Source organism: Megalobrama amblycephala, linkage group LG23 (genome assembly GCF_018812025.1).
Source record: "Megalobrama amblycephala isolate DHTTF-2021 linkage group LG23, ASM1881202v1, whole genome shotgun sequence".
In the NCBI taxonomy this organism is placed as follows: Eukaryota; Metazoa; Chordata; class Actinopteri; order Cypriniformes; family Xenocyprididae; genus Megalobrama; species Megalobrama amblycephala.
In genome coordinates this window covers 2,335,197-2,363,117 of record NC_063066.1, presented here as the reverse complement: position 1 = coordinate 2,363,117, position 27,921 = coordinate 2,335,197, and the positions used below count along the sequence as shown (strand labels likewise).

General features: G+C 39.4%; 2 protein-coding genes across 9 annotated transcripts in view; both read left to right on the top strand.

Moving 5' to 3' along the window:
- LOC125258832 (ovoinhibitor-like) overlaps positions 1–27,921 on the top strand; it is a 301,375-nt gene that overhangs the window by 105,353 nt on the left and 168,101 nt on the right. The gene's annotated exons all lie outside the window — the stretch shown is intronic.
- Positions 1,920–26,899, top strand: LOC125258844 (ovomucoid-like). 2 transcript variants are annotated; one of them, XM_048176010.1, is made up of 6 exons: positions 1,920–2,052; positions 6,135–6,160; positions 26,124–26,233; positions 26,317–26,374; positions 26,527–26,636; positions 26,720–26,899. In XM_048176010.1, the coding sequence occupies exons 1-6, from the start codon at positions 2,013–2,015 to the stop codon at positions 26,766–26,768; spliced, it is 393 nt and encodes a 130-aa protein (XP_048031967.1). In that variant the 5' UTR covers positions 1,920–2,012; the 3' UTR covers positions 26,769–26,899. The 2 variants fall into 2 exon arrangements, with proteins under 2 accessions (XP_048031967.1, XP_048031965.1); XM_048176008.1 differs by lacking the exons at positions 1,920–2,052; positions 6,135–6,160 and adding exons at positions 25,527–25,666; positions 26,022–26,047.

The following is a 27,921-nucleotide window of genomic DNA, read 5'->3' as shown; positions in this document are numbered from 1 at the left end:
GCATCACTTCACAGGAAGTGGAAAGGAAAGCTTACCCACCAATCATTGCACATCTCTCCAGTACTTGAATTAGTCTGAATATAATAAAGGTGGTGAAAATGACTTGAGGCCATAGGCGCCGATCCCGTGGAAAAATACGAGATATTCTCCATTGATTTTAACCAATAGAAAATCAATTGGAGCTTTCAGACACTATCTTCACCCTTTTTTATAGTTTATTTAAGGCCGTTTATATGGCAATATTTTAATGGCAAACGTCGAGAGCGCATCCAAGTGATGCGCGCGAGCACAAATGACTCTGCTCTCGATCATGCGCGCGCTTAAACTCTGCTTGCATGAGATATCAGCAAGAGCATGACTCGCGACAACACTCGTGAAAAGAATGTGCTTTTTGGGTCGAAATTGTCATATTGCTGCACGGATATAATGCAAATAAAACATCAAGTTGATGTTGATTTGAGTTAAATAAGAAGCGAACTAGCGCTGAAACGTGTTGTTTTTGAAATCATGCAAGTATACACGTCAATCTATTGCCTGACTCTTCTTTCTAGGGAAATCACTAACAAAATGCACACATACATTTTCCTGCTCTTGATATACAAACATTAACTTCTTTGAACTTTATGAGGAAAAAAACGATCTGAGGGCAGATTCGAACCACTGATAATAATAGCACGGCTGGACCTCTGACTGTATTAACGAAAATCCTACCACTATACTATTAGGGAACGCGAAAACTGAAAGTGGATTTATCTGTAATATAATAGCCTATATGTTGATGTGGGGCACTGGGCACCCACCGGAAGAAACATAAATCGGCGCCTATGCTTGAGGCTCTGGCGTTATTACTGATCTTTATGAATCTCACATGTGGTTTATATGCGGCTGTTTAAAGGGTGGGGAACACTTCATTTTACAGTGTGCTTATTACATCCATCCATAAAAGTAAAGAAAGAATCCATAAGACTCCTGAGGGTTAATAAAGACCTTTTGAAGTGAAGGGATGCGTTTTTGTAAGAAAAATATCCATATTTAAAACTTCATATATCCCCGGCACACACATACACCTACAATGGCTTGAGGGTGAGCAAATCATGGAGTAATTAAAATTTTTGGGTGAACTATCCCTTTAAAACTTTTTTCCTCGTCGTGTCTCGTGTTTTTTATCACCTTTTTCATCCCTGATGAGTTTGCACCCGTTACTGGAGATGCAGAATGTTTCTAATGATTCAGTCCAATTTGGTGAACTGGTTCGACCGGTCCACTAAAAAAGAACCGGTGTTATGCGATTTTCGGTGTCCGAAGGCGAAGCTTACATGAATATTCTTGAGTTTCCCAGACATGCTCGATTGCACGTGCAACTGAAAATTTGTATCTCAGCACATTAGTGGATTATTCCATAAAGATAGCCAAACTTTTGTTCTTTGATCACGACTGACTTATGCCTAAACTACAGTTGTTTAGTTCTCGATAACAGTCTATAATGTTCTCATTATTATGCATGTTTTGTGCAGTCGTCTGTAACTGAATGACAGGCACAGAACAACCTTCAATGAGTTCAGCTCGATGTTATTCTACTTTGTACCTTGCGATAAATGTGAATATATGTGTCTGTGGACATAATATTTTTGTAAGCTATAGACTACTGGTGTGATGATACATGTGTTAGCTGACCTGTTCTGACTAGATATTAGTCCTCAGACACATTTATACAGGTTTATTTCAGTTGTTACAGGCAGTGATGTACTTGATGATAACAACTAATAAAAGAGTTTTAAAACATCACAAGGTACAAATAAGGAAGAAAACAACGAGCTGAGCTCATTGAAGGTTGTTCTGTTTCGTGCATATCTGGGAAACTCATGAATATTCATGTAAGCAGGAGGTCGTTTTGCTCTGCAGCGAGCACTACTTGAGTTCAGAGGAGGAAACAGTACTGATATAAATAGGAGGATCATTTTATCACTGATCATATTGTCAGTTTTAGTGAGTTCACTCTCAAGTCTGGAACAATGTTTGCACGTGGAGTCATCGTCCTTCTCTGTGTCCTAGGTGAGTAATATCATGATTTCATTCACTAAAACTGATATTAGGATCACGTGAGAACCCTAGTGAAAAAAAGTATACTTTATTTTATTTTAAGTATATTCCCTTTTTCTATAGTACACTGCAAATATACTAACAAAACATGTACTATCATTAAATATATAAAAAGCATATTAGTATCATATTTTCACAATGCAACTTTTAACACACTTTAAAATAATTGTACTTTAGTATATTTTCTAAAAAATATATTTTTAGAAAAATATACTTGAAGTGTAGGTTCAGTTTATTTTTTAAAAGTGTATTTATTTGCACTTTATAAAAATATATTTGAGGTATATTTTAACAGTGCGCTGAAAATGATCATTGTAACAATGCACTGAAAGTATATTTAAAAAATACATTATTTAATATTCTGAAGTTGTAGTGTATCTAATGTTATATTTGAGTATATTTTTTAAGTTTACTTCTTCATCCTTGGAATTCATTATATTACTTGTGCTATTTATTTCAGTATGAATGCATTACAAGCCCATTTAGTATATGCAGTGTAGCCTATACCCTACAATTTCCAAATATGTGTAAATGTTTATTAAGTTTACACTGGCAGAATCATTTTACAATCGTACACACAAATTTATATTAAACAACACACCAGCAGCACAAGTAATGCGAAAAAATATGTGGAGTGGTTAAACTTATCGGAATTCAAATGTCTCTTCAACTTGGTCTGTGACCAATCAGATTTTGTTGCTCACTGCCTTCAGCCAATCAGAGCTGCTGACGTCACGGTCGTCGTCTGAATCCCCTCGCTCAGTCACTCAGGTGAAGTATAATGTCGCAATGTATAATTTATTTAATAAAACACTGAAAGCGCAATACATCGCTCAATCTTGGGGATTCTATCAAGTGACATCGCAGCCTGACCGTGATGGCGACGACAACCGGCTAATCTAATGGCCTACGCGATCCTGAAAGAACCGGAGAAAAGTGCTGCTATTGGGAGGTGAGTTGTAGTCTACCAGTTAACAAACTTTATTTTCTTTAACAAACGGAGAGCGATATTTCGGCTTGATATCTCCTTTTTGAGTTTGTGTGTGGTGGTTTATGGCACATGTTTGTGTGCAGCACCAAAACATTTATATGATTGGTCAAATCGGCCCGTATTACGATATTAATTCATAAAGTGTTTACTTCGGTAAAGTTGGTTTTATATTCGCACATTCGGACATCCGTATTCAATAGTCTTGTTAATCACACTACATTGGACATTCAGTGGACATTCAAAAGTAAATATGCCATTAAAACAATACTTGCCTATTTTGATCGACTGTGAAAAATGTTGTAAGTTGACAATCGTTGGTTGTCGATATCATGTCGCTGCTTAAAATTCGCAAACATTAATTTATTGCACATTTATTGGAAAGTCTGAATTTATCAGAAGTCCGAATATGCGAATATAAAACCATCTTTACCGAAGTAAAGTGTTTTATGTTTGACTATGTACCGAAAACAACATCGACATGCCATACTGATACAGTTCCCTGCAGAAATATTATTGGTTCAATATAGGATTCAGACAGACTATTGTAAACGTGAATAAAGAGTTGAACATGCTGTCTTATATCTTTGGTATATTCTGTCAACAGATGCTGTTCTTCACGACTCTCTGCGGTCATCATTTTATTTCATCATGGCACATCAGACACAATGAGAAGCTCATAAGAAAATGGAATATAATGTGTAATTTGTATTTGTGTATAGAGGGTTACCATGGTCCAATATATATATATTTTTCTTTAATGAAAACATGGTAAGTTTTGCTGAATCTAAGTTTAAATAAAAACTATTGGATTTGTCAATGAAATATGTCTCTTCATTAGTGATGTTCTTACATTTTATTTATTTTAATGGCCTTGAAAACAAATGCATTCAACTTTGGGAAAATGTGTTAAACTGTATTTAAATAGTAGCAAAACTGTATTGTGTGAGATTATGTAATTCAAAGTACAGTAGTCAACATTTGAAGTGGATCAAAAAAGTTAAGACAACTTTGATTAAAGGTTTTGATCCGCTTCAAATGTTGACTATATTATACAAAGTATAAGTAATAACAAAGTGTATAGTTATTGACTGCAAAGTGTGTAATGTTTAATATTTGGAATAAGCCAAAGGTACTGAGCATACAGTATATACTATTACCTGTAAAATAATATATTCAGTGTATATTGCTTGTGTTTTCTGAAGACACTCGTAATTATTTTGTAATGTACTTAAATCACAAATAAAGTGTACTTATAACACAAAGTGTACTCATAACAGAAATAAAGTATACTTAGAAATAAAGTGTACTTATAACACAAATAAAAGTATACTTATAACAGAAATAAAGTATTCTTATAACAGAAATAAAGTGTACTTATAATGGAAATAAAGTATACTTATAACAAATAAAAGTATACTTATAACACAAATAAAAGTATACTTATAACAGAAATAAAGTATACTTATAATACAACATATATTATAACAAAAAATATACTTATAACAGAAATAAAGTATACTTATAACAGAAATAAAGTGTACTTATAACAGAAATAAAGTGTACTCATAACAGAAATAAAGTATACTTATAACAGAAATAAAGTATACTCATAACAGAAATAAAGTATACTTATAATACAACATATATTATAACAAAAAATATACTTATAACAGAAATGAAGTATACTTATAACAGAAATAAAGTGTACTCATAACAGAAATAAAGTGTACTCATAACAGAAATAAAGTATACTTATAACAGAAATAAAGTATAATCATAACAGAAATAAAGTATACTTATAATACAAGATATATTATAACAAAAAATATACTTATAACAGAAATAAAGTATACTTATAACAGAAATAAAGTGTACTTATAACAGAAATAAAAGTATACTTATAACACAAATAAAAGTATACTTATAACAAGAAATAAAGTATACTTATAACAAATAAAAGTATACTTATAACAAATAAAAGTATACTTATAACACATAAAAGTATACTTATAACAAATAAAAGTATACTTATAACACAAATAAAAGTATACTTATAACAGAAATAAAGTATACTTATAATACAACATATATTATAACAAAAAATATACTTTTAACACAAAGTATACTTATAACACAAATTAAGTACACTTTAATATCACTAATCAAGTAGGGCTGGGCGATACATCGCATGCGATTGTCACGCGCATTTCGTCAGTAAAGCCGGTTTCCTGATTACCGCTAAATCACCATCACCTGATTTCAAATGGAGCGGCATTTAATAAACAGAGTCGTAGTTCACTGATAAGCTACGCAATATCGCGTTCATTATCGAAGGCGATTCATCTGCGATATGAACGCGATATTGCGTAGCTTATCAGTGAACTACGGCTCTGTCTATTAAATGCTGCTCCATTTGAAAGCAGGTGATGGTGATTTAGCGGTAATCAGGGCGTGACAATTGCATGCGATATATTGCCCAGCCCTATAATCAAGCATGTAATTAGTCCCTACACAGACATATACTTAAAGTGTACTAAGTATACTTGAAGTTGTTCCAATTTAGCACACATAAGTATACTAAATATACTTAAAGTTGTATTTTAATACTACTTAATTTCAACTTAAATATACTTATTACAAATTAGTTGTTTCAAAATAGCACACTTTAAATGAACTAATCATTAACACACTTGAAATATACTAGTAATTAGTCTTGCTGCAAGTATACTTAGTATACTTTTTTTTTTTAACGTGAGAACCTGCGATATACACTGATACTGATAGTTTTGCTTCAAAATGAAGAGTTTCATTGGTTCAATAAAGTCTTAATTCACTTTTGCTAAGGTAGTACACATGAAAAATGTGTAAGATTTAAGTCACATTCAGACATTTTTAAGTTTGATTTTTCAATGAAAAACGACTGAAATGTTGTTTTTGTCCAACAAAACAACATTGACTTTTATTGTATGGGCAAAACAAGTTATTTCCTCTTGCCATATCATGATACACTTTAATCCTTGTTTTTCCTTCTTGACACAAACAGTGGCCGTATCTGATGCAGCGAGAAAGGTGAATAAATAAAGACTGTAGAATTACTTCCCTCCATGTTCAAATAACTCAATGTTGCTGTTTTTTTATGTGACCAGCCTAACTGCAAGCGTTACCCAACTAATCACTGCCCAGACATCTATGAACCCAAGTGTGGATCTGATGGAAAAACATACATCAATGAATGCGTGCTGTGTTTTGCCATCAGGTGAGTTTAAATCAAAGTTCTACAGGTTTAAATACAGTTTAGAGTCACTTTCAAACTTCACTTTAATCTCTCTCTTTTTTTTAGGAAAACCGGAACTGAAATCCTTATTGTGAAGGAAAGCAAGTGCTCTTCACAGGTGTGACACAGGAATGGCAGCATAATTCAGCTTGACAGACCTTTAGTCAGCATTATTGTGTCTCATTCATTATAACCTGAATGTGTAACGGCAGTAGAATTACTTCCCTCCATGTTCAAATAACTCAATGTTGATGTTTTTTTTTATGTGACCAGCCTTACTGCGAGCCTAATCCATTTGGAGAATGCATAGAGAGCTAAAGACCCGTGTGTGGATCTGATGGAAAAACATAGCCAATGAATGCGAACTGTGTTTTGCCATTGAGTGAGTTTAAATCAAAGTTCTGCAGGTTTAAAATCAGTTTAGAGTCACTTTCAAACTTCACTTTAATCTCTCTCTCTTTTTTTAGGGAATCAAACACTGAAATCTTTAAGGTGAAAAAAGGCAAATGTGCTTAAGATCTGCAGGAGTGGAGAATGATGAAGAACGATCAAGCAGATATAAAGACAGTGTAGTACTATAAGATTCTCAGGTTTATTAATGAAGAAGGGTCGTATTTAAAGCAGAATCATCACCGATGTCCAGGCCGTCCAATCACAGTGCTCAAAGATCAACACCTACCATATATGGCATATTACAGTTTTTTTCAATTGCTAACAAGCGTTTATCAATACTTAAAGTACTTTTTCTATAAACTCTTAACACAGCAACACACAAACATCACACAATTAGCCAAATAGTTAATCTTCTGCTCAGAACCATATTTCGTTAAATAAACACAAACTCTACATTTCAAAACGCTGAAAACCTTTTTCTACACATATTAACTCTATCAAAACACATTAAAAATAGAGTCGTTCTGTCAAACACTAGCACTAGTTTTCTATCCAACATGAACATATAGTCAATAAAAGCAATGACTGTCAAAATACCAACAGTTGATGGCATTATGAAAACTGCATTACTGTCATGTTTCAGTTCTACCTGCAGAAAATATGAAATTCATAGTTTTTAAAATTCAGTTTCGTTTTACTGCAGTAAAAGTATAATGCATGTAAGCGTTCTACATGTTTGGTTGAGTGTTGAATGTGTGTTGAACAGAAGAGAGTCATTATTTTATAGAATGTGCAGAAGAAAAAGAGAAGAAGAAGAAAGTAACAGAATTGCTCAGGGCAGCTACTGGTCAGATGAGTCCCCTGTGATGAACTACAGTGTCCCTCTTGGTTAAAATCTCTTTCTGGGGGTGTGTGGTGTTGATGGAGCACTCATGAGGGTGGGATGGTGTCCCACATTGTCCCAAACAACAACATAGATGGGATGCTCATCCTGCTGCCCTAACAGAGCATCTCACATGTGATTGAGGAAAATGAGGAGCTGGTGAGTGTTGTAGGGCCCCAGGTTGGCATGATGGTGGACAACCCCATGATTGCTGATGGCAGCACATAATGTGACATTGCCACCACGCTGCCCAGGAACACCAACAATGGCCCGATGGCCAATCACATTACGGCCTCTCCTTCTCCTTTTGGTGAGATTAAACCCAGCTTCATCCATGTAGATGTATTCATGGGGTCTTTCCATTGCATCCAGCTGAAAAACCCTCTGTAGAAATAGATACAGTTTTGTAAGTGATACGGAAAAAGTGATTTAGGCCACTACAGTAAATCACTACTTAGAGTAATCAACATTGAATGTGTCTGGATATATGCCAACCTGTATATACTGGAATCTTTGCTCTTTGACTCTGTCTGAGTTGCGATCATAGGGCACTCTGTATAGCCGTTTCATGCGCAGTCTGTTGCGTTTGAGGACACGATCAACAGTAGAGAGGCTGACACTGTTGATACCCTCAAAATTTACATGGTCCTCAATGATCTTCTGCTGAATTTCACTCAGTTTAATGCCATTGTTCTCACGGACCATATCAACAATTAGGGTCTCTTGGTGTGGGGAGAACATACCTGTCCTCCCACCCCCATGTGGCAGTCTTTCAATTCTACAAAAAGAGAACATGGAGTTACAAAAAATATACATGGAATACTAGGCCTACAAACAGTTAGACCAACCCTCCATTACAATACTACAGTATATTGGTACAGTGATGTACTGAAACATATTTACTTACAGTATACTGTGGTACAGTATATAGTATGTCATACAGTTATTGCTGTCAACATTTACATACTGTACTATAATGTCAAAAAAAGGTAATTACCTGTTCTATTCTCTAAATCTTCGGATTATGGTGGACACAGTGAATCTACTGATGTTTGGTTGTACCCTTTGTCCAGCCTGCCTCATGCTCATACCATGGACAAGAACATGGTCAATCACAGTAGCTCTGATTTCATCAGATATTACTGTTCTTGGTCTTCGCTGACCACCTCAACCTCCTCTCACACAAACTCTTCCTCTCAGATTTCTATCCATTGTAGGGCCTCACAAACCAGTGCTCTCTGAACTGGCTTACTTTATATGTTCCCTCACATCATTAGCCACAAGTGTGATCAATTTTGAGTTGTTGTGTTCAAGTGGTGACATCTGTGCTTTAATTGTGTTTGACTTTTGTCACCTGTGCTCACCATTATGCAGCACGGGCGCATCACAATGAAAATGTGTTGGCAAGTTGTGTCTAAACAGGTGAAAAGTGCTTATGGTTTTGCCAAAAGAGTGATTGATTCAATCAGTGGGTTCAGGCAACTGAGCATTTGGTTCAGACAATAGGGTTTAGTGTTTTAGCAATTGAGAAAAACTGTAATAAATACCCTTGTGCTGTGGATTACCGAGTACTGCCTCTTCCGTCCTGCACTACACGTAACAGTAAACAAGGTTCATGTAACAAACTGCAGTGAATTATAAACAATAGACAGTATTATTCTTGTTTTGTTAAGAAATTTTACAAAAGAAAACATTGTATAATGATACCTGTTAGTGCTTTTATGTCAGTATTTTATGACTGACAAAGTGTGTTTGCTGGGTGAAAACCTTTGCTAGTGTTCTGGAAGAATGAGTTGATTTGAGACATGAATTAAGTGTTTTGGTAGATTTAGTGCATTTTGAATGTGAAACGAACTGCTGTGCCAAGATGAAAGTTGGTTAGGAGAACTGTGTGAAGAGTTTTGAAAAAGTGGCCTAAGTATTGAGAAATGTGTCCTAATGATTGTAAAAAAACTGTAATAAAAAAGCATAAAAGGTTATTATTTTGGAATTGTGAGTTTATATCTCTCAATTCTGACTTTTTTATTCTCAGAATTGTGAGATATAAACTAGGAATTGATAGAAAAAAAAGTCAGAATTGTGAGATAAAAAGTCACAATTACCTTTTTTTTTTCTATTTACGGCAGAAATAAGCTTTCATAGGTTCATCATGTGTAAGGGGGAAAACCATAGAGATGCACAATCCAGCACACGTTCTTCCTCCTCTCCTGTCCTCTTCCTCTTCTTATCACTTGTCCTGATCCAACTTCTCCTCTTCTCCTTCATCTATTCCTCTCCCTCACCCAGATATTATTTTCTCTCTGCTCCTCTGTGTTGTTCTTCATACACACTGAACAAATCCGATTCATAGAGTCTTATTTTACTGAGACTGGAATCTGCCAAATATTTAAGTGATCTAATTAAAAATGCTTATCAATTGTTTCAGTATGTGTTTTATATATATTTTCAATTCTCTTGTTGCAGAAGTATAGGTTTTATCCTATATTTAATGATTGGAACATTAGGTCTTCATTTCTGACTTGCTGTGTTTAAGCGTTTGCAAATAAGATGAGAAAGATCCATGATTTTGGTATGAGGTAAGCTTATATGAAAAGAAAATGTAAGCATTTTAGAAACGGGTTAATTAACTGCATTTTGTGTGAAAACGACATGAATTGTGTTAATAGTATGGCCACAACAGACGGATGTTCTGCTAAATGTGTTTAGAGTTTTGAAATTGTGACTAAAGATTGGACAAAAGTATGTTAGCAATTGAAAAAAACTGTAAGAAATCTAGATGAATAAAGATGTTCAAATGTTTGTGTGAGTGTATAAGTGTGTCCAAGGCCTAGTTCTTGTTTTGTCTAGGTGTGTCTATGATGTGCAGATAGCATAACGAACATACGTTACACAAGAGAGTCTTACACAAGAATAGTCAAAAGTTGAAGAAATATTAACACACAGAAAGCACCACTAAAAACCTCAAGTGTGTTCCATTCGACCGCAAGTGCCCTGCGAAGTGGACAGAACAGGAAATACGGGAACATGGATGCATCACTTCACAGGAAGTGGAAAGGAAAGCTTACCCACCAATCATTGCACATCTCTCCAGTACTTGAATTAGTCTGAATATAATAAAGGTGGTGAAAATGACTTGAGGCTCTGGCGTTATTACTGATCTTTATGAATCTCACATGTGGTTTATATGCGGCTGTTTAAAGGGTGGGTAACACTTCATTTTACAGTGTGCTTACTACACGTTACATGTAGTTACTGTAGTAATTACTATAAATTTTGCATAATTGCACGCAACTGACACTAATCCTAAACCTAACGCTATAGTACGTCCATTTATAGTTAAAGGTTTAGTTCACCCAAAAATGAAAATTGTCATTAATTACTCTCCCTCATGTCGTTTCACATCTGTAAGACCTTCATTCATCTTCAGAACACAAATTAAGATATTTTTGATGAAATTCGATAGCTCAGTGAGGCCTGCATTGACAGCAACATAATTTACACTTTCAGTGTCCAGAAAGCTACTAAAGACGTATTTAAAACAGGTCATGTGACTACAGTGGTTCAACATTAATGTTATGAAGCAATGAGAATACTTTTTGTGAGAAAATAACAAAATAGTGACTTTATTCAACAATATCTAGTGATGGGCGATTTCAAAACACTGCTTAATGAAGCTTTACGAATCTTTTGTTTCGAATCAGTTGTTCAGAGTGTGAAAGTCACATGATTTCAGTAAACAAGGCTTCGTTACGTCATAATTGTTTCAAAACTTCAATAGTTCACGTGACTTTGGCAGTTACACACGCTCTGAATCACTGATTCGAAACAAAAGATTCGTAAAGCTTCATGAAGCAGTGTTTTGAAATCGCCCATCACTAGATATTGTTAAAATAACAAAGGCAGACAGAAAAGTATTCACTTTATAATTTTAAGGTGCTATAATGTGTGCCATTTGGGACAGGGCCTTCATATGCACTTTTGGTCTTTTGGACTTACAATCAGGGGTGCAAACTTGTCAACTTCAACAAGGTCATTATTGTGATACGTCTACGTCTAGTTTTTGAAAGTGAATGACATCAGGCTTATTCGAGATGCATCAGCGCTGCGCAGTCATATTGTCAGCAGAAATCAGAGTCCAGATAAACAGTCCAAGTCAACAACAGGTAAGTAGTACAGAAATAAAGCTCAGAAATGACAACCGGGTTTAATCAAGACTTCGCAATGAAGTGTGAGTGAGAGCATCCTTTACAGGAGACTGAGTGTGTGTGATTGGCGGCAGATGCAAGGTAATCAGTCCCAGGTATGAGGGTTCATGGGAAATGGAGTTCAAATAAAGTCAATACTCGGGCGAGGGCTCCCTCTGGTGATCCGGGAGATCTGGTGCAGGAGACTTGTTTGTGACAGAGCCCCCACCCTGCGAGCGGCTCCTGACGCAAGGACGCAAGCGACGCCGGGGTCTTTCCGGATGTGTCCTGTTATGACCCCGTCTAGGGTGAGGCCGCAACATAAACTGCAATTTGAATCAAAGATCCTTTGTACACTTTTATTTACAAAATCACAAGTGAAAGCACAACTTCAGGGGTGAGCAAAGGCAGCTGTAGGGGGTGAGTGCCATTTCTTTTGTAAATACTGTTTTCTCCTGTTTTCCATTAGATAGGGAGTTAGGGTAATTTATTGTATCTTCTTTTCTTTTCTTTTGTTAGGGAATTTAGGTTTTTCTGTTAGGAGTTTGTGTGGTGTTTGTTTGTTGTTTTGGCCTTTGCTCACCCCTGAAGTTGTGCTTTCACTTGTGGTTTTGTAAATAAAAGTGTACAAAGGATCTTTGATTTCAATTGCAGTTTATGTTGCGACCTCACCCTAAACGGGGTCGTAACAAGTGGGGACTCGTCCGGGATCCTGTAAAACTAGATCAGGCCTGAGTCACTGTGTTTGATTAGATATTTTCATTTGGTGTGGATGTAGGTTAGTAATGGAGTTTGATCTATCTTCATTAACTGAAAATCCAACTTTGGAAATATTTAATAAGTGCAGGAAAGATGACCTGTTAAACATTGCAGATTTCTTTCATGTTGTTGTGTCTCCCAATGCTTCTAAACAACTATTAAATGCTGAGTTGTACAATAGATTGGTGAACATGCCGATCTTGCCAGCCAAGCCAGTGGACAGTGCTGTTGAAGAGGTGGCTGTTGCATCAGTGGTAACCAATGTAAAGTCTTCCTCTGACTTGAGTCCTGCTCATTGTGATCCCTTGTTGGCAATCAGGTTAAAAGAACTTGAATTGCAGATAAAAAGGCAAGAGCATGAGAACCAGCTGTTGCGTTTGCGGGAGATAGAGCTAGAGACTGCAAAATTGCATGGTCATGAAAAACCTAGCTCCTCTACCCCTGTTCAGTCCATAGTAGATGTTACTTCTACCCTCTCTGGAGTTTCCACACCAATGCATGGTACCAGTCCTCCATCTGTATTTGATGCTTGTAAGCATGTTAAGTTGGTGCCTCTTTTCAGGGAAGCTGAGGTGGATACATATTTCACCGCTTTTGAGCAGGTGGCAGCTACCCTCAGATGGCCCAAAGAGATGTGGGCATTGCCACTGTGGTGCAGGTTGGTAGGTATTGCCCTGGAAGTGTGTTCCACTTTACCAATTGAGCAGAGATTGGATTATGAAATTGTGAGGACTGCTGTGTTAAGGGTTTATGAATTGGTACCTGAGACTTACAGACAGCAATTTAGACCCCATGTGAAATCAGCTAATCAAACCTTTGTGGAGTTTGCCCATGAGAAGCAAGCTTTGTTTCAGAAGTGGTGTGTTGCAATTTTGGTTCTCCAATTTTGCACAACTATGCGAGTTGTTTTTGTTGGACGACTTTGAAGTTGTCTGCTAGACAAAGTTGTGTTTCATCTAAATGAACAAAAAGTCTCTTCTCTTTCGGAAGCTGCAGTGATGAGTTCTATCTGACACAAAAGACTGTTTTCCCCTTAGAGAATCAGCAGAACAACATCTATTTAGATGGAGCTTCGAATGAAGAAAATACCCATGTTTTCTCTAATGAAACCCACCCAAAGAAAACACATAAGCCTGTCCACAAATACAGTGGGAAAATGCGTGTTTGTTTCTATTGTCGTGAGCCAGATCATCTTATAGCTAACTGTGAGGCCTGGAAACGGAGGAATCCATCTGCTCAATCCAGATATGTTGGTGTTGCATCTGTTCACCCAGTCTGTCACAAATGTGGCTCCCGCGGCTCCTCCTCCGGACCGCCGGAGGGAGCCATCACCGGAATACTGATCAGTTACCATTCGGACTACATTACCCATAGACCCTCATTCCTGGGACTGATTGCACACACACCTGCACTACATCACACTCATTTCTGAGCGTTTTCCTGTGGACTGTTACCTGTTACCATTTGGATTGTTTATTCTCTGTGAACCTTTTCCGCCTGCCCTGATCCCTGCCTGTTTACTGGACTCTGATTGTATTGCCGCCTGCCCTGATCCTTGCCTGTGACCTGATTCTGTTTGTCTGCCGCCTGCCATGACTATTGCCTGTTCCTGTTTATGCCTCTGCCTTTGCCCTGTCTGCATTGTACTCTCTTTTAATAAAAGGCTGCAAATGGATCCCCACTCTGTTGACCCATCATTACAGAAGACTTTGTCAAACAGCGATTCAGCAGCTCTCGTGCAGATCTCCTCCTAATTGTCTGTCCAGGCCAACCAGCTAGCGGTGCATCAACATCAAATGAACCACTTGACTTCACTTACCGAAGAGCTGCTGAAAACGCTGCGAGGCCTCCGGTTTAGCCCCGCCGAAGCCGCCACGCCGCCGCCCGCTGCTCCCTCCAATCCAGGCTTCATGGCCTCTCCTGCAGTCAACCCATGCCTAACACTCCCTGAAAAGTTTGACAGCACTCCCGCCAAATGTAAAGGGTTTCTTCTCCAATGCTCCCTGTTTATTAACCAGCAACTGTCTCTGTATCCCACCGAGTCCAGCAGGATATCGTTTGTGTGCTCATTACTCACTGGAAAAGCACTGGATTGGGCCACAGCGGTGTGGAGAGATGACAGCTCTGTGTTTCCCACTTTTCTGGACTTTCTACGAAACTTCAAGGAAGTCTTCGAACACCTCGAGGGAGGCAAGAGTGCTGGCAATCAGTAACTTTCTCTCAGCCAAGGTAATGTAACTGCAGCAGATTACGCGCTGAACTTCCGCACTCTGGCCGCACAAACGAACTGGGTTGAAGACACATTAAAGCCGCTATTCCGAAGGGGCCTAACACTGGAGCTACAAGCCGAGCTTGCATGCCGAGATGAGGGAAGCTCGCTCAATGCTTTCATCGAACTAGCCATTCACATTGGCAATCTCCTATGATCCCGGTGTCCTGCCCGACTGCCCACCTCAGTGAGTCCCGCTCTCAAACCCATGCAGCTCAGTTATACCCCACTATGTCCCGAAGAGAGAGAAGGAGAGAAGATGACAACTACACCTGTGCCTTTACTGTGGACAGCCTGGTCATGTCAAAATAAACTTCCCCGTACGACCTCAGTCTTCTAATTCCAAAGCAGTGAGTTCCCCACATCAGTCTAATTACTCCTCCAACTGCTTCAAAATTCCCATCCAGATTACAGTAAATAACCAAAGAATATCCACACACGCTCGACTGGATTCTGGAGCAGCAGGGAATTTCATGTTAGATACATTCATCAAAGATCATAACATCTCACTAACGGACTGTAATTCCCTTTTGACAGTGGAGGCGTTAGATGGGAAGCCCATCGGAGGAGGCAGAGTGGCACATATCACTGCTGAACTCGCCTTACAAGTAGGAATTCTTCACCACGAACAAATCTGCTTTTATGTCATTCGCTCACCCAACAACCCTGTAATCCTTGGTCTGCCGTGGCTCAGAACTCATAATCCACAAGTTTCCTGGAAAGAGGGCCAGATTGTGCAATGGGACGCGAACTGCCATAAGAACTGCCTGAAGCAAATCACTCCCCTGCCTGTTCAAACTGTTTCACTCCATGATACTGACACTGAAAACCTCAACATACCTGGTGAATATGCTGACCTGGCCGTGGCCTTCAGTAAAAATAAATCCACAGAGCTACCTCCTCATCGTCCCGGTGACTGTGCCATTGAATTCTGTGGGCAGAATCTTTCCCCTGTCACAACCCGAGTCAGCAGCAATTAAAGCATACATTGAGGAGGAACTAGCCAAAGGATTCATCCGCCCATCCACATCGTACAATCTGATTCGTATCAGAGAGGGGGACGAATGGAAGACAGCCTTTTCCACTGCCACTGGTTACTCCGGGACCCTCGTCATGCCGTTCGGGCTGTCCATTGCATTGAGGTTCCATTGCATAATGTCTTTATGAAATCTAAACTGGTTACAGGACAAGTGCGAATTGGTGTATGCTCCAAATTTCCTGTTGATGGTGTTGACCTTATTTTAGGTAATGACTTGGCTGGACATAATGTGTTTTCCCAAAAGACTGTAGCAAATCCTGGGTGATGTGTAACTGTGTCAAACCCTTGAAATCTGTAAATTGAAGCTTAGTGTTGCATAACTTTGTCAAAACGTGGTTTGACATTTATGGGTGGGGGTGTTACGTCCTGAGACGTATTGTGTATGTGTTTTGCTGGTCCTGTCTCTTTCACTCTTTCTCTCTCTTTCGCTTGTTCTTTCTTTCATAGGATTGGATTCTACCAAAGTGATCTCCAGATCTGATTGGTGCTAATGGGACCAGGGAGCAGCAATCAGATCTGGAGATCACTTTGGTAGAATCCACCTGAATTACTTCCCTCCATGTTCAAATAACTCAATGTTATTTTCTATTTATGTGACCAGCCTAAACCTGAGCCTATCATGTGCCCAGAGATCTATAAACCTGTGTGTGGATCTGATGGAATAACATACGGTAATGAATGTGCGCTGCATGCTGCCAACCAGTGAGTTTAAACAAAGTACTGTAGGTTTAAAAGCAGCTTAGAGTCACTTTCAAACTTCACTTTAATCTCTCTTTTTTAGGGAATCAGACACTGAAATCTTTATCATGAAGGAAGACGAATGTGATGAAGATATGCAGGTGTAGCACAGGAATGGCAGCATAATTCAGCTTGACAGACTTTTAGTCAGCATTATTGTACTCATGTCTCATTCATTATAACCTGAATGTGTAACGGTTTAATCCTTAAAGGATTAGTTAACTTTTAAATAAACATTTGCTGATAATTTACTCACCCCCATGTCACCCAAGATGTCCATATCTTTCTTTCTTCAGTCAAAAAGAAATTAAGGTTTTTGATGAAAACATTCCAGGATTTTTCTCCATATAATGGACTTCAATGGGCACCGAACGGTTCAAGGTCAAAATGACAGTTTCAGTGCAGCTTCAAAGGGCTCTAAACGATACCAGACGATAAATAAGGGTCTTATCTAGCGAAACGATCGGTCATTAAAAAAAAAAAAAAAAAAGCTTAAGTTTTATATGCACAAATGCTCACCTTGCTCTGTTCTGCGATGCGCGTTCGTGACGTCACGTAATACGCAATTACATTGAAAAGGTCATGCTTGACGTAGGCGGAAGTACCAAGTCAGTGTTTACAAGTTGAACGTGCAAATACTAAGTCAAACGCCGTTTACAAAAAAAGGTAAAACAACTAATGGTTCTTCCATCCTGTGTTGTCAGATCCATCAGACTGTCATACTCTTCTCCAGCAGAACAAAAACAACTCTAAAGGGGGTCGCACACCGGACGCGAAGCTCGGCGCTGCGCAGCGTCGCGTCTCTGACAACTCACAGGTATCACACACCGGCCGCGCACATTATATACGCGCAAACTCAATTTTGAATCGACTCCTGATAGAAGAGCTGCACAATGGGAGTGTTTTACGTCAACAAGGAAACGTTATATATGCCTATGCTTTAATATTTCGCACTGAGGTTAGTGTACATGGAAAAATGGCACAACAGAGCAAAATGAAAGAAAAGGTTTATTATACATTTTTAGACTTTATTCAAGCTGTTAAACTAAAAATGTAAAACTAATATATCTTGCACCACAGGGTGAAGTCAGTACGTACATTAACAACGATTTGAGAGAAATATAATATACATTTAATGTAACACAATGTACATGGCGCTCTGTGGCGCGGCAGGATTTTGAATTTCCTGAGTCGTAGCTGGGCGTATGTTGCTGAAACTGTCATTTGGACCTTGAACTATTTGGTGCCCATTGAAGTACATTATATGGAGAAAAATCCTGGAATGTTTTCATCAAAAACATTAATTTCTTTTCGACTGAAGAAAGAAAGACATAAACATCTTGGATGACATGGGGGTGAGTAAATTATCAGCAAAAGTTTATTTAAAAGTGAACTAATCCTTTAAATAATTGCTGCATATTGAAGCTGTTCTGTTTTCTCCCTTGAATCTTGGAAAGACGAGATAAAAAAGGTGAAGATTTACTTTGAAGGATTCACACGAATCATATCTAGAGAGCAGAATATCATAAAGGGTGTGTGAGCTTTTGACACCCTGTTAGATTCATTTTCAGGTAGACTCAAAGTCATCAGTTGGAAACGGGCGCCGATGGAGAATGATCAAGCAGATATAAAGACAGTGTAGTACTATAAGATTCTCAGGTTTATTAATGAAGAAGGGTCGTATTTAAAGCAGAATCATCACCGATGTCCAGGCTGTCCAATCACAGTGCTCAAAGATCAACCCCTACCATATATGGCATATTAAGAAATATAGATAAATAAAGATGTTCAAATGTTTGTGTGAGTGTATAAGTGTGTCCAAGGCCTAGTTCTTGTTTTGTCTAGGTGTGTCTATGATGTGCAGATAGCATAACGAACATACGTTACACAAGAGAGTCTTACACAAGAATTGACAAAAGTTGAAGAAATATTAACACACAGAAAGCACCACTAAAACCCCAAGTGCTTTCCATTCGACCGTAAGTGCCCTGCGAAGTGGACAGAACAGGGAATACGGGAACATGGATGCATCACTTCACAGGAAGTGGAAAGGAAAGCTTACCCACCAATCATTGCACATCTCTCCAGTACTTGAATTAGTTTGAATAAAATAAAGGTGGTGAAAATGACTTGAGGCTCTGGCGTTATTACTGATCTTTATGAATCTCACATGTGGTTTATATGCGGCTGTTTAAAGGGTGGGTAACACTTCATTTTACAGTGTGCTTACTACACTTTACATGTAGTTACTATAGTAATTACTATAAATTTTGCATAATTGCACGCAACTGACACTTATCCTAAACCTAACGCTATAGTAAGTATATGTACAGTTAAAGGTTTAGTTCACCCAAAAATGAAAATTGTCATTAATTACTCTCCCTTATGTCGTTCCACATCTGTAAGTCTTTCATTCATCTTCAGAACACAAATTAAGATATTTTTGATGAAATCCGATGGCTCGGTGAGGCCTGCATTGACAGCAACATAATTTACACTTTCAGTGTCCAGCAGCTACTAAAGACATATTTAAAACAGGTCATGTGAATACAGTGGTTCAACATTAATGTTATGAAGTGATGAGAATACTTTTTGTGCACAGAAAATAACAAAATAGCGACTTTATTCAACAATATCTAGTGATGGGCGATTTCAAAACACAAGCAGTGAAGCTTTACAAATTTTTTGTTTCGAGTTTTCTCTGTTTACTTGTCTTTAGTGAGTTTGAGTTTTATTTATTTAGGCTAGTAGTTTTTTTGTGATATTGAAATTTCTATGGTATCAGAAATGTTGCTATCATAAAATCCTTATGGCATCATTAAATAAATGTTATATTAAACTTTTAATATTTCAGTAATAGGTCAACCTTGGAATTGTTAATTAGCCTGACGTGATCGACTTTTTCATTTAAAGTTGTTTGTTAGTGTTATTTTCACCAAACTTAATGCTTGCAAACATAATTATTATTCCAAACACAGCTTGTATAACACTACTACTATACTATTTTGCCAACGAATGCATCTTTATTATCATAACCACAACATAATTAAAGGATAGTTCACCCGAAAATGAAAATGATCCCATGTGTCACGAATACGGCTCCCGCGGCTCTTCCTCCCAGCCGCCGGAGGGAGCCGTCACCTGAGTTTTGAGCTCTTCCCATCTGGACTACATTAGCCATATGCCCTCATTCCTGGTACTGATTGCACACACACCTGCACTGCATCACACTCACACTATTTAAGACGCACACACGCATCCATACACCACGAAGTCTTGATTTGCCTTGGTGATCATTTCTGAGCGTTTTCCTGTGGACTGTTATTTTGTTACCGTTTGGACTGCCTTGCTTCTGTGAACCTCTGCCGCCTGTCTGGACCCTTGCCTGTTTCCTGGACTGTGTTTGCCTGCTGCCTACCCCAAACTCTGCCTGTAGTAAGACCCTAAATCCTTGCCGCCTGCCTCAATCTAAGCTTGTCCCTGTTTACGCTACTGTCTTGCCCCTGTTTGTACTGTGCTGTGTTTTCATAATAAAGATGCTGCAAATGGATCCTCACGCTGTTGACCCATCATTACAGAAGACTTCGCCATTAAACGATCCAGCAGCTCTCATGCAGATCTCCACCGAGCTCTCAGCACAGGCCAGCCAGCTCGCTGTACACCAGCACCAGTTGATTCATCTCACGTCACTCACCGAGGAGCTGACTCGTCTCACGTCACTCACCGGTTCCCGTCTCCCGAAGCCGCCATGCCGCCACCCACTACCACGGCCAGCCAGGCGATCACCGCTCCACCTGCAGTAAACCCACGCCTCACTTTACCAGAGAAGTTCAACGGCAATCCTGCCAAATGTAAGGGCTTTCTTCTTCAATGTTCCTTGTTTGTTAACCAATAACCCTCACTGTACTCCACAGAAGCCAGCCGAATATCATTCGTATGCTCCTTGCTCACTGGTAAAGTGCTTGACTGGACCACGGCGGTATGGAGAGAAGATAGCTCTTTGTTCCCCACATTTGCAGCCTTTCTACAAAGCTTCAAGGAGGTGTTCGAACATCCTGAGGGCGGCAAGAGCGCTGGTGATCAACTTCTCGCTCTGACCCAGGGGAGATCCACCGCCGCCAAATTCACCTTGCAATTCTGCACACTGGCCGCTCAAACCAACTGGGTGGAGGACACATTGAAATTGCTATTTCGCAAGGGCTTATCTCTGAAGCTTCAGGCTGAACTTGCATGCCGTGACGAGGGAAGATCGCTAAGTGCATTCAACGAACTAGCCATCCACATCGATAACCTCCTCCGTTCCCGACGACCTATTCGCTCACTGGCACCAGTTAACGCCGCTCCAGAACCCATGCAACTCTGGTATACTCCACTCCTTCCCGAGGAACGAGAAAGAAGGCACCAGCTACATCTATGTCTGTACTGTGGTCAGGCTGGTCACATTAAGATAAACTGCCCCATTCGACCCAACGCTTCCAATCCTAAAGCGGTGAGTTCAGACCACCACTCTGCCTACTCTTCTAACTGCCTTAAGATACCCATCCAAATAACCATTAACGATCAAGCCATATCTACCCACGCACTCCTGGATTCAGGCGCAGCAGGAAATTTCATGTCTGACACATTCATTCATGAGCACAATATCCAACTAACAACCTGCAACTCTCCGTTAACAGTGGAGGTGCTAGATGGGAAACCCATAGGAGGGGGGAAAGTGGCGCACATTACGTCTGAACACGCTCTGCAAGTGGGAGTCCTTAATCATGAACGAATCCGTTTCTACGTCATCCATTTGCCCAATAATCCAGTCATCCTGGGTCTGCCCTGGCTTCGAACACACAATCCCCACATATCCTGGAAGGAGGGTCAGATCGTCCAGTGGGACCCCGCCTGAGTTCAGTCATGCCATTACCCATGCAAACCGTCTCCGTCAGCGAGACTCCAGTCGACCACGAATCCGCTATCCCAGCCGAATACAGAGATCTAGCCATTGCATTCAGCAAATCCAAATCCACGGAACTACCACCTCATCGCTCCAGTGACTGCGCTATTGAACTGTTGCCCGGTACCACGCCACCTAAAGGCAGAATATTCCCTCTATCACAGCCAGAGGAAGAAGCCATGAAATCATACATCGAGGGGGAACTGGCTAAAGGGTTCATCCGGCCTTCTACTTCACCTGCCTCATCCGGGTTCTTCTTCGTCAAAAAGAAGGACGGCAGCCTACGGCCCTGCATTGACTATCGCGGCTTGAACGACATCACCATAAAGTTTCGATACCCATTGCCATTGGTTCCTGCAGCGCTCGAACAACTTCGTCAAGCCAAATACTTCACCAAACTGGATCTCCGCTGTGCATATAACTTAATTCGCATCAGGGCAGGCAATGAATGGAAGACAGTATTCTAAACTGCTACTGGCCACTATGAGACCCTTGTCATGCCCTTCGGGCTGTCCAACAGTCCTTCAGTCTTTCAATCCTTCATCAACAATGCCTTTTGAGACATGCTCAACCGGTGGGTCATTGTATACATAGACGACATCTTGATCTATTCCAACACCTTCGACGAGCACGTCCAACATGTTCGAGCTGCTTAATTCAACACAAGCTCTACGCCAAGGCAGAAAAGTGCGAATTCCACCGCACTTCAACATCATTCCTGGGCTACGTCATCAGTCAAGAGGGAGTGGTAATGGATGATGGCAAGGTAAAAGCAGTGTTGGAATGGCCACAACCACACACCCTGAAAGAATTACAGCGGTTTCTGGGGTTTGCCAACTTCTACAGACGATTCATTAGAAACTTCAGTGGGGTCGCCGCTCCGTTAACTGCCATGACAAAGCGTCAATCCTCTCATCTCACTTGGTGACCTGAAGCAGTAAGAGCATTTCAATAATTGAAGGAACGATTCACGTCAGCGCCCATCCTCCGTCACCCGGACCCTGAGCTTCCTTTCATTGTGGAGGTGGACGCCTCCAGTACAGGCATTGGCGCAGTTCTCTCTCAAAAGCAAGGTGATCCGGCTAAAATGATCCCATGTGCCTTCTATTCCCGTAAACTGTCAGCGGCAGAGCGTAACTACGATGTGGGCAATCGGGAATTACTCACAATGAAGGCGGCGCCATTGGTTAGAGGGGGCGAGACATCCGTTCATTATTCTCACGGACCGCAAAAACTTGGAGTACCTGCAATCAGCCAAACGATTGAATCCACGACAGGCAAGATGGGCAATGTTCTTCACGCATTTCCATTTCACTGTCACTTACAGACCCGGGTCAAAGAATGTCAAGGCAGATGCACTATCGAGACGGGACGCACTGAGAGTACTGAGAACATTCTGGCCTAAACCTTACTACTTGCCCCAGTACATGACTGAAATTTTGCAACTCAACGAACAAACAGCACCTCCAGCAAAATGCCCTCCTAACCGGACATTTATTCCCATTCAGCTCCGGGACAAATTACTACATCAGGTCCATGACTTCCCCAGTTCCAGCCACCCGGGTATCACAGCCACACTACAACTCCTACAAAATCAATTCTGGTGGGAGACCATGCTTGCAGATGTCACTAACTTCATCACCAACTGTATCGCCTGTCAAACCACAAAGACCTCACATCAAGACCCTGCAGGTCTGCTCCAACCACTTCCCATTCCCCAACGTCCATTGTCCCATATCGCAATAGACTTTGTTACTGACCTGCCCGAATCCCTACTTCTAGATTACAGTCTATAATGTTCTCATTAGTATGCATGCCTTACCCATCTAACGCATGCCCAGCGGACTATTCACCCATGTGTGGATCTGATGGAATAACATACAACAATGAATGCGAACTGTGTTTTGCCATCGAGTGAGTTTAAATCAAAGTACTGCAGGTTTAAAATCAGTTTAGAGTCACTTTCAAACTTCACTTTAATCTCTCTCTTTTTTTAGGGAATCAGGAATTTAAATGTTTATTGTGAAGGAAGGCGAATGCGATGAAGATGTGACACAGGAGTGACACAGGAATGGCAGCATAATTCAGCTTGACAGACCTTTAGTCAGCATTTTTGTGTCTCATTCGTTATAACCTGAATGTGTAACGGTTTAATCCTTGAATAAATGCTGCATATTGAAGCTTGAATCTTGGAAGGATGAGATAAAATAGGTGAAGATTTACTTTGAAGGATTCATACGGATCATATCTAGAGAGCAGAATATCATAAAGGGTGTGTGAGCTTTTGACACCCTGTTAGATTCATTTTCAGGTAGACTCAAAGTCATCAGTTGGAAACGGGCGCTGATGGAGAATGATCAAGCAGATATAAAGACAGTGTAGTACTATAAGATTCTCAGGTTTATTAATGAAGAAGGGTCATATTTAAAGCAGAATCATCAACGATGTCCAGGCCATCCAATCACAGTGCTCAAAGATCAACACCTACCATATATGGCATTTTAAGAAATATAGATAAATAAAGATGTTCAAATGTTTGTGTGAGTGTATAAGTGTGTCCAAGGCCTAGTTCTTGTTTTGTCTAGGTGTGTCTATGATGTGCAGATAGCATAACGAACATACGTTACACAAGAGAGTCTTACACAAGAATAGTCAAAAGTTGAAGAAATATTAACACACAGAAAGCACCACTAAAAACCTCAAGTGCGTTCCATTCGACCGTAAGTGCCCTGCGAAGTGGACAGAGCAGGGAATACAGGAACATGGATGCATCACTTCACAGGAAGTGGAAAGGAAAGCTTACCCACCAATCATTGCACATCTCTCCAGTACTTGAATTAGTCTGAATATAATAAAGGTGGTGAAAATGACTTGAGGCTCTGGCGTTATTACTGATCTTTATGAATCTCACATGTGGTTTATATGCGGCTGTTTAAAGGGTGGGGAACACTTCATTTTACAGTGTGCTTGTTGCATCCATCCATAAAAATAAATAAAGTATCCATAAGACTCCCGAGGGTTAATAAAGACCTTTTGAAGTGAAGGGATGCGTTTTTGTAAGAAAAATATCCATATTTAAAACTTTATATATCCCGGCACACACATACACCTAAAATGGCTTGAAGGTGAGCAAAACATGGAATCATTTAAATTTTTGGGTGAACTATCCCATTAAAACTTTTTTTCTCGTCGTGTCTCGTGTTTTTTATCACCTTTTTCATCCCTGATAAGTTTGCACCCGTTACTGGAGATGCAGAATGTTTCTAATGATTCAGTCCAATTTGGTGAACTGGTTCGACCGGTTCACTAAAAAAGAACCAGTGTTACGTGATTTTCGGTGTCCGAAGGCGAAGCTTACATGAATATTCTTGAGTTTCCCAGACATGCTCGATTGCACGTGCAACTGAGAATTTGTATCTCAGCACATTAGTGGATTATTCCATAAAGATAGCCAAACTTTTTTTCTTCGATCACGACTGACTTATGCCTAAACTACAGTTGTTTACTTCTCGATAACAGTCTATAATGTTCTCATTATTATGCATGTTTTGTGCAGTCGTCTGTAACTGAATGACAGGCACAGAACAACCTTCAATGAGTTCAGCTCGTTGTTATTCTACTTTGTACCTTGCGATAAATGTGAATATATGTGTCTGTGGACATAATATTTTTGTAAGCTATAGACTACTGGTGTGATGATACATGTGTTAGCTGACCTGTTCTGACTAGATATTAGTCCTCAGACACATTTATACAGGTTTATTTCAGTTGTTACAGGCAGTGATGTACTTGATGATAACAACTAATAAAAGAGTTTTAAAACATCACAAGGTACAAATAAGGAAGAAAACAACGAGCTGAGCTCATTGAAGGTTGTTCTGTTTCGTGCATATCTGGGAAACTCATGAATATTCATGTAAGCAGGAGGTCGTTTTGCTCTGCAGCGAGCACTACTTGAGTTCAGAGGCGGAAACAGTACTGATATAAATAGGCGGATCATTTTATCACTGATCATATTGTCAGTTTTAGTGAGTTCACTCTCAAGTCTGGAACAATGTTTGCACGTGGAGTCATCGTCCTTCTCTGTGTCCTAGGTGAGTAATATCATGATTTCATTCACTAAAACTGATATTAGGATCATTTGTCACGTGAGAACCTGCGATATACACTGATACTGATAGTTTTGCTTCATAATGAAGAGTTTCATTGTTTCGATAAAGTCTTAATTCACTTTTGCTAAAGTAGGACAAATGAAAAATGTGTAAGATTTAAGTCACATTCAGACATTTTTAAGTTTGATTTAAGTTATGGTTCACTAAAAAACAGCTGAAATATTGTTTTTGTCCAACAAAACAACATTGACTTTTATTGTATGGGCAAAACAAGTTATTTCCTCTTGCCATATCATGATAAACTTTAATCCTTGTTTTTCCTTCTTGACACAAACAGTGGCCGTATCTGATGCAGCGAGAAAGGTGAGTAAATAAAGACTGTAGAATTACTTCCCTCCATGTTCAAATAACTCAATGTTGCTGTTTTTTATGTGACCAGCCTAACTGCGAGCGTTACCCGACTATAGGATGCACAAAGGAGTATAATCCCAAGTGTGGATCTGATGGAATAACATACGGCAATGAATGCACGCTGTGTGCTGCCATCAAGTGAGTTTAAATCAAAGTACTGCAGGTTTAAAAACAGTTTAGAGTCACTTTCAAACTTCACTTTAATCTCTCTCTTTTTTTAGGGAATCAGGAACTGAAATCCTTATTATGAAGGAAGGCGAATGCGATAATGATCAACAGGTGTGACACAGGAATGGCAGCATAATTCAGCTTGACAGACCTTTAGTCAGCATTATTGTGTCTCATTCATTATAACCTGAATGTGTAACGGCAGTAGAATTACTTCCCTCCATGTTCAAATAACTCAGTGTTGTTGTTTTTTATGTGACCAGCCTTACTGCAGGCCTAACCCATCTGGAGCGTGCATACTGATCTATAAACCCGTGTGTGGATCTGATGGAAAAACTTACGGCAATGAATGCACGCTGTGTGCTGCCATCGAGTGAGTTTAAATCAAAGTACTGCAGGTTTAAAATCAGTTTAGAGTCACTTTCAAACTTCACTTTAATCTCTCTCTTTTTTTAGGGAATCAGGAACTGAAATCTTTAAGGTGAAGGATGGCAAATGTGATTAAGATGTGCAGGTGTGACACAGGAATGGCAGCATAATTCAGCTTGACAGACCTTTAGTCAGCATTATTGTGTCTCATTCATTATAACCTGAATATGTAACGGTTTAATCCTTGAATAAATACTGCATATTGAAGTTGTTCTGTTTGGTTCTGTTTTCTTCCTCGAATCTTACGAGATAAAATAGGTGAAGATTTACTTTGAAGGATTCACACGGATCATATCTAGAGAGCAGAATATCATTAAGGGTGTGTGAGCTTTTGACACCCTGTTAGAGTCATTTTCAGGTAGACTCAAAGTCATCAGTTGGAAACGGGCGCTGACGGAGAATGATCAAGCAGATATAAAGACAGTGTAGTACTATAAGATTCTCAGGTTTATTAATGAAGAAGGGTCGCACTAATTTTCTATCCAACATGAACATATAACCAATCAAAGCAATGACTGTCAAAATACTAACAGATGATGGCATTATGAAAACTGCATTACTGTCATGTTTCAGTTCTACCTGCAGAAAATATGAAATTCATAGATTTTAAAATTCAGTTTCGTTTTACTGCAGTAAAAGTATAATGCATGTAAGCGTTCTACATGTTTGGTTGAGTGTTGAATGTGTGTTGAACAGAAGAGAGTCATTATTTTATAGAATGTGCAGAAGAAAAAGAGAAGAAGAAGAAAGTATCAGAATTGCTCAGGGCAGCTACTGGTCAGATGAGTCCCCTATGATGAACTACAGTGTCCCTCTTGGTTAAAATCTCGTTCTGGGGGTGTGTGGTGTTGATGGAGCACTCATGAGGGTGGGATGGTGTCCACTTGGTAGCTAGTGCCCTGTGCAGACCACATATTGTGTAAATATGGAACAATGGTCGTGTAATCATTGTGGTATAAAGCTTTTATTGAAATGAAAACATGAAATTGCTGCCATTGATCAACAACAAATCCAACATACATGGCCTTTGGTTATTATGGAAGCTTTTTTTCCACCACAGAATAAAAAAGCATAAAAGGTAATTGTGACTTTTTATCAAAAATATTTTTTATTTTGCAATTGTGAGTTTATATCTCTCAATTCTGACTTTTTTATTCTCAGAATTGTGAGATATAAACTAGGAATTGATAGAAAACCTTTTTTTTTTCTATTTACAGCAGAAATAAGCT

Excerpts from the sequence above, each read along its gene's own strand:
- LOC125258844 (XM_048176010.1), top strand. The coding sequence starts at position 2,013 with ATGTTTGCACGTGGAGTCATCGTCCTTCTCTGTGTCCTAG. Across the intron at positions 2,053-6,134 it reads CGTCCTTCTCTGTGTCCTAG|TGGCCGTATCTGATGCAGCG; the intron begins GTGAGTAATATC and ends TGACACAAACAG. Across the intron at positions 6,161-26,123 it reads TATCTGATGCAGCGAGAAAG|CCTAACTGCGAGCGTTACCC; the intron begins GTGAATAAATAA and ends TTATGTGACCAG.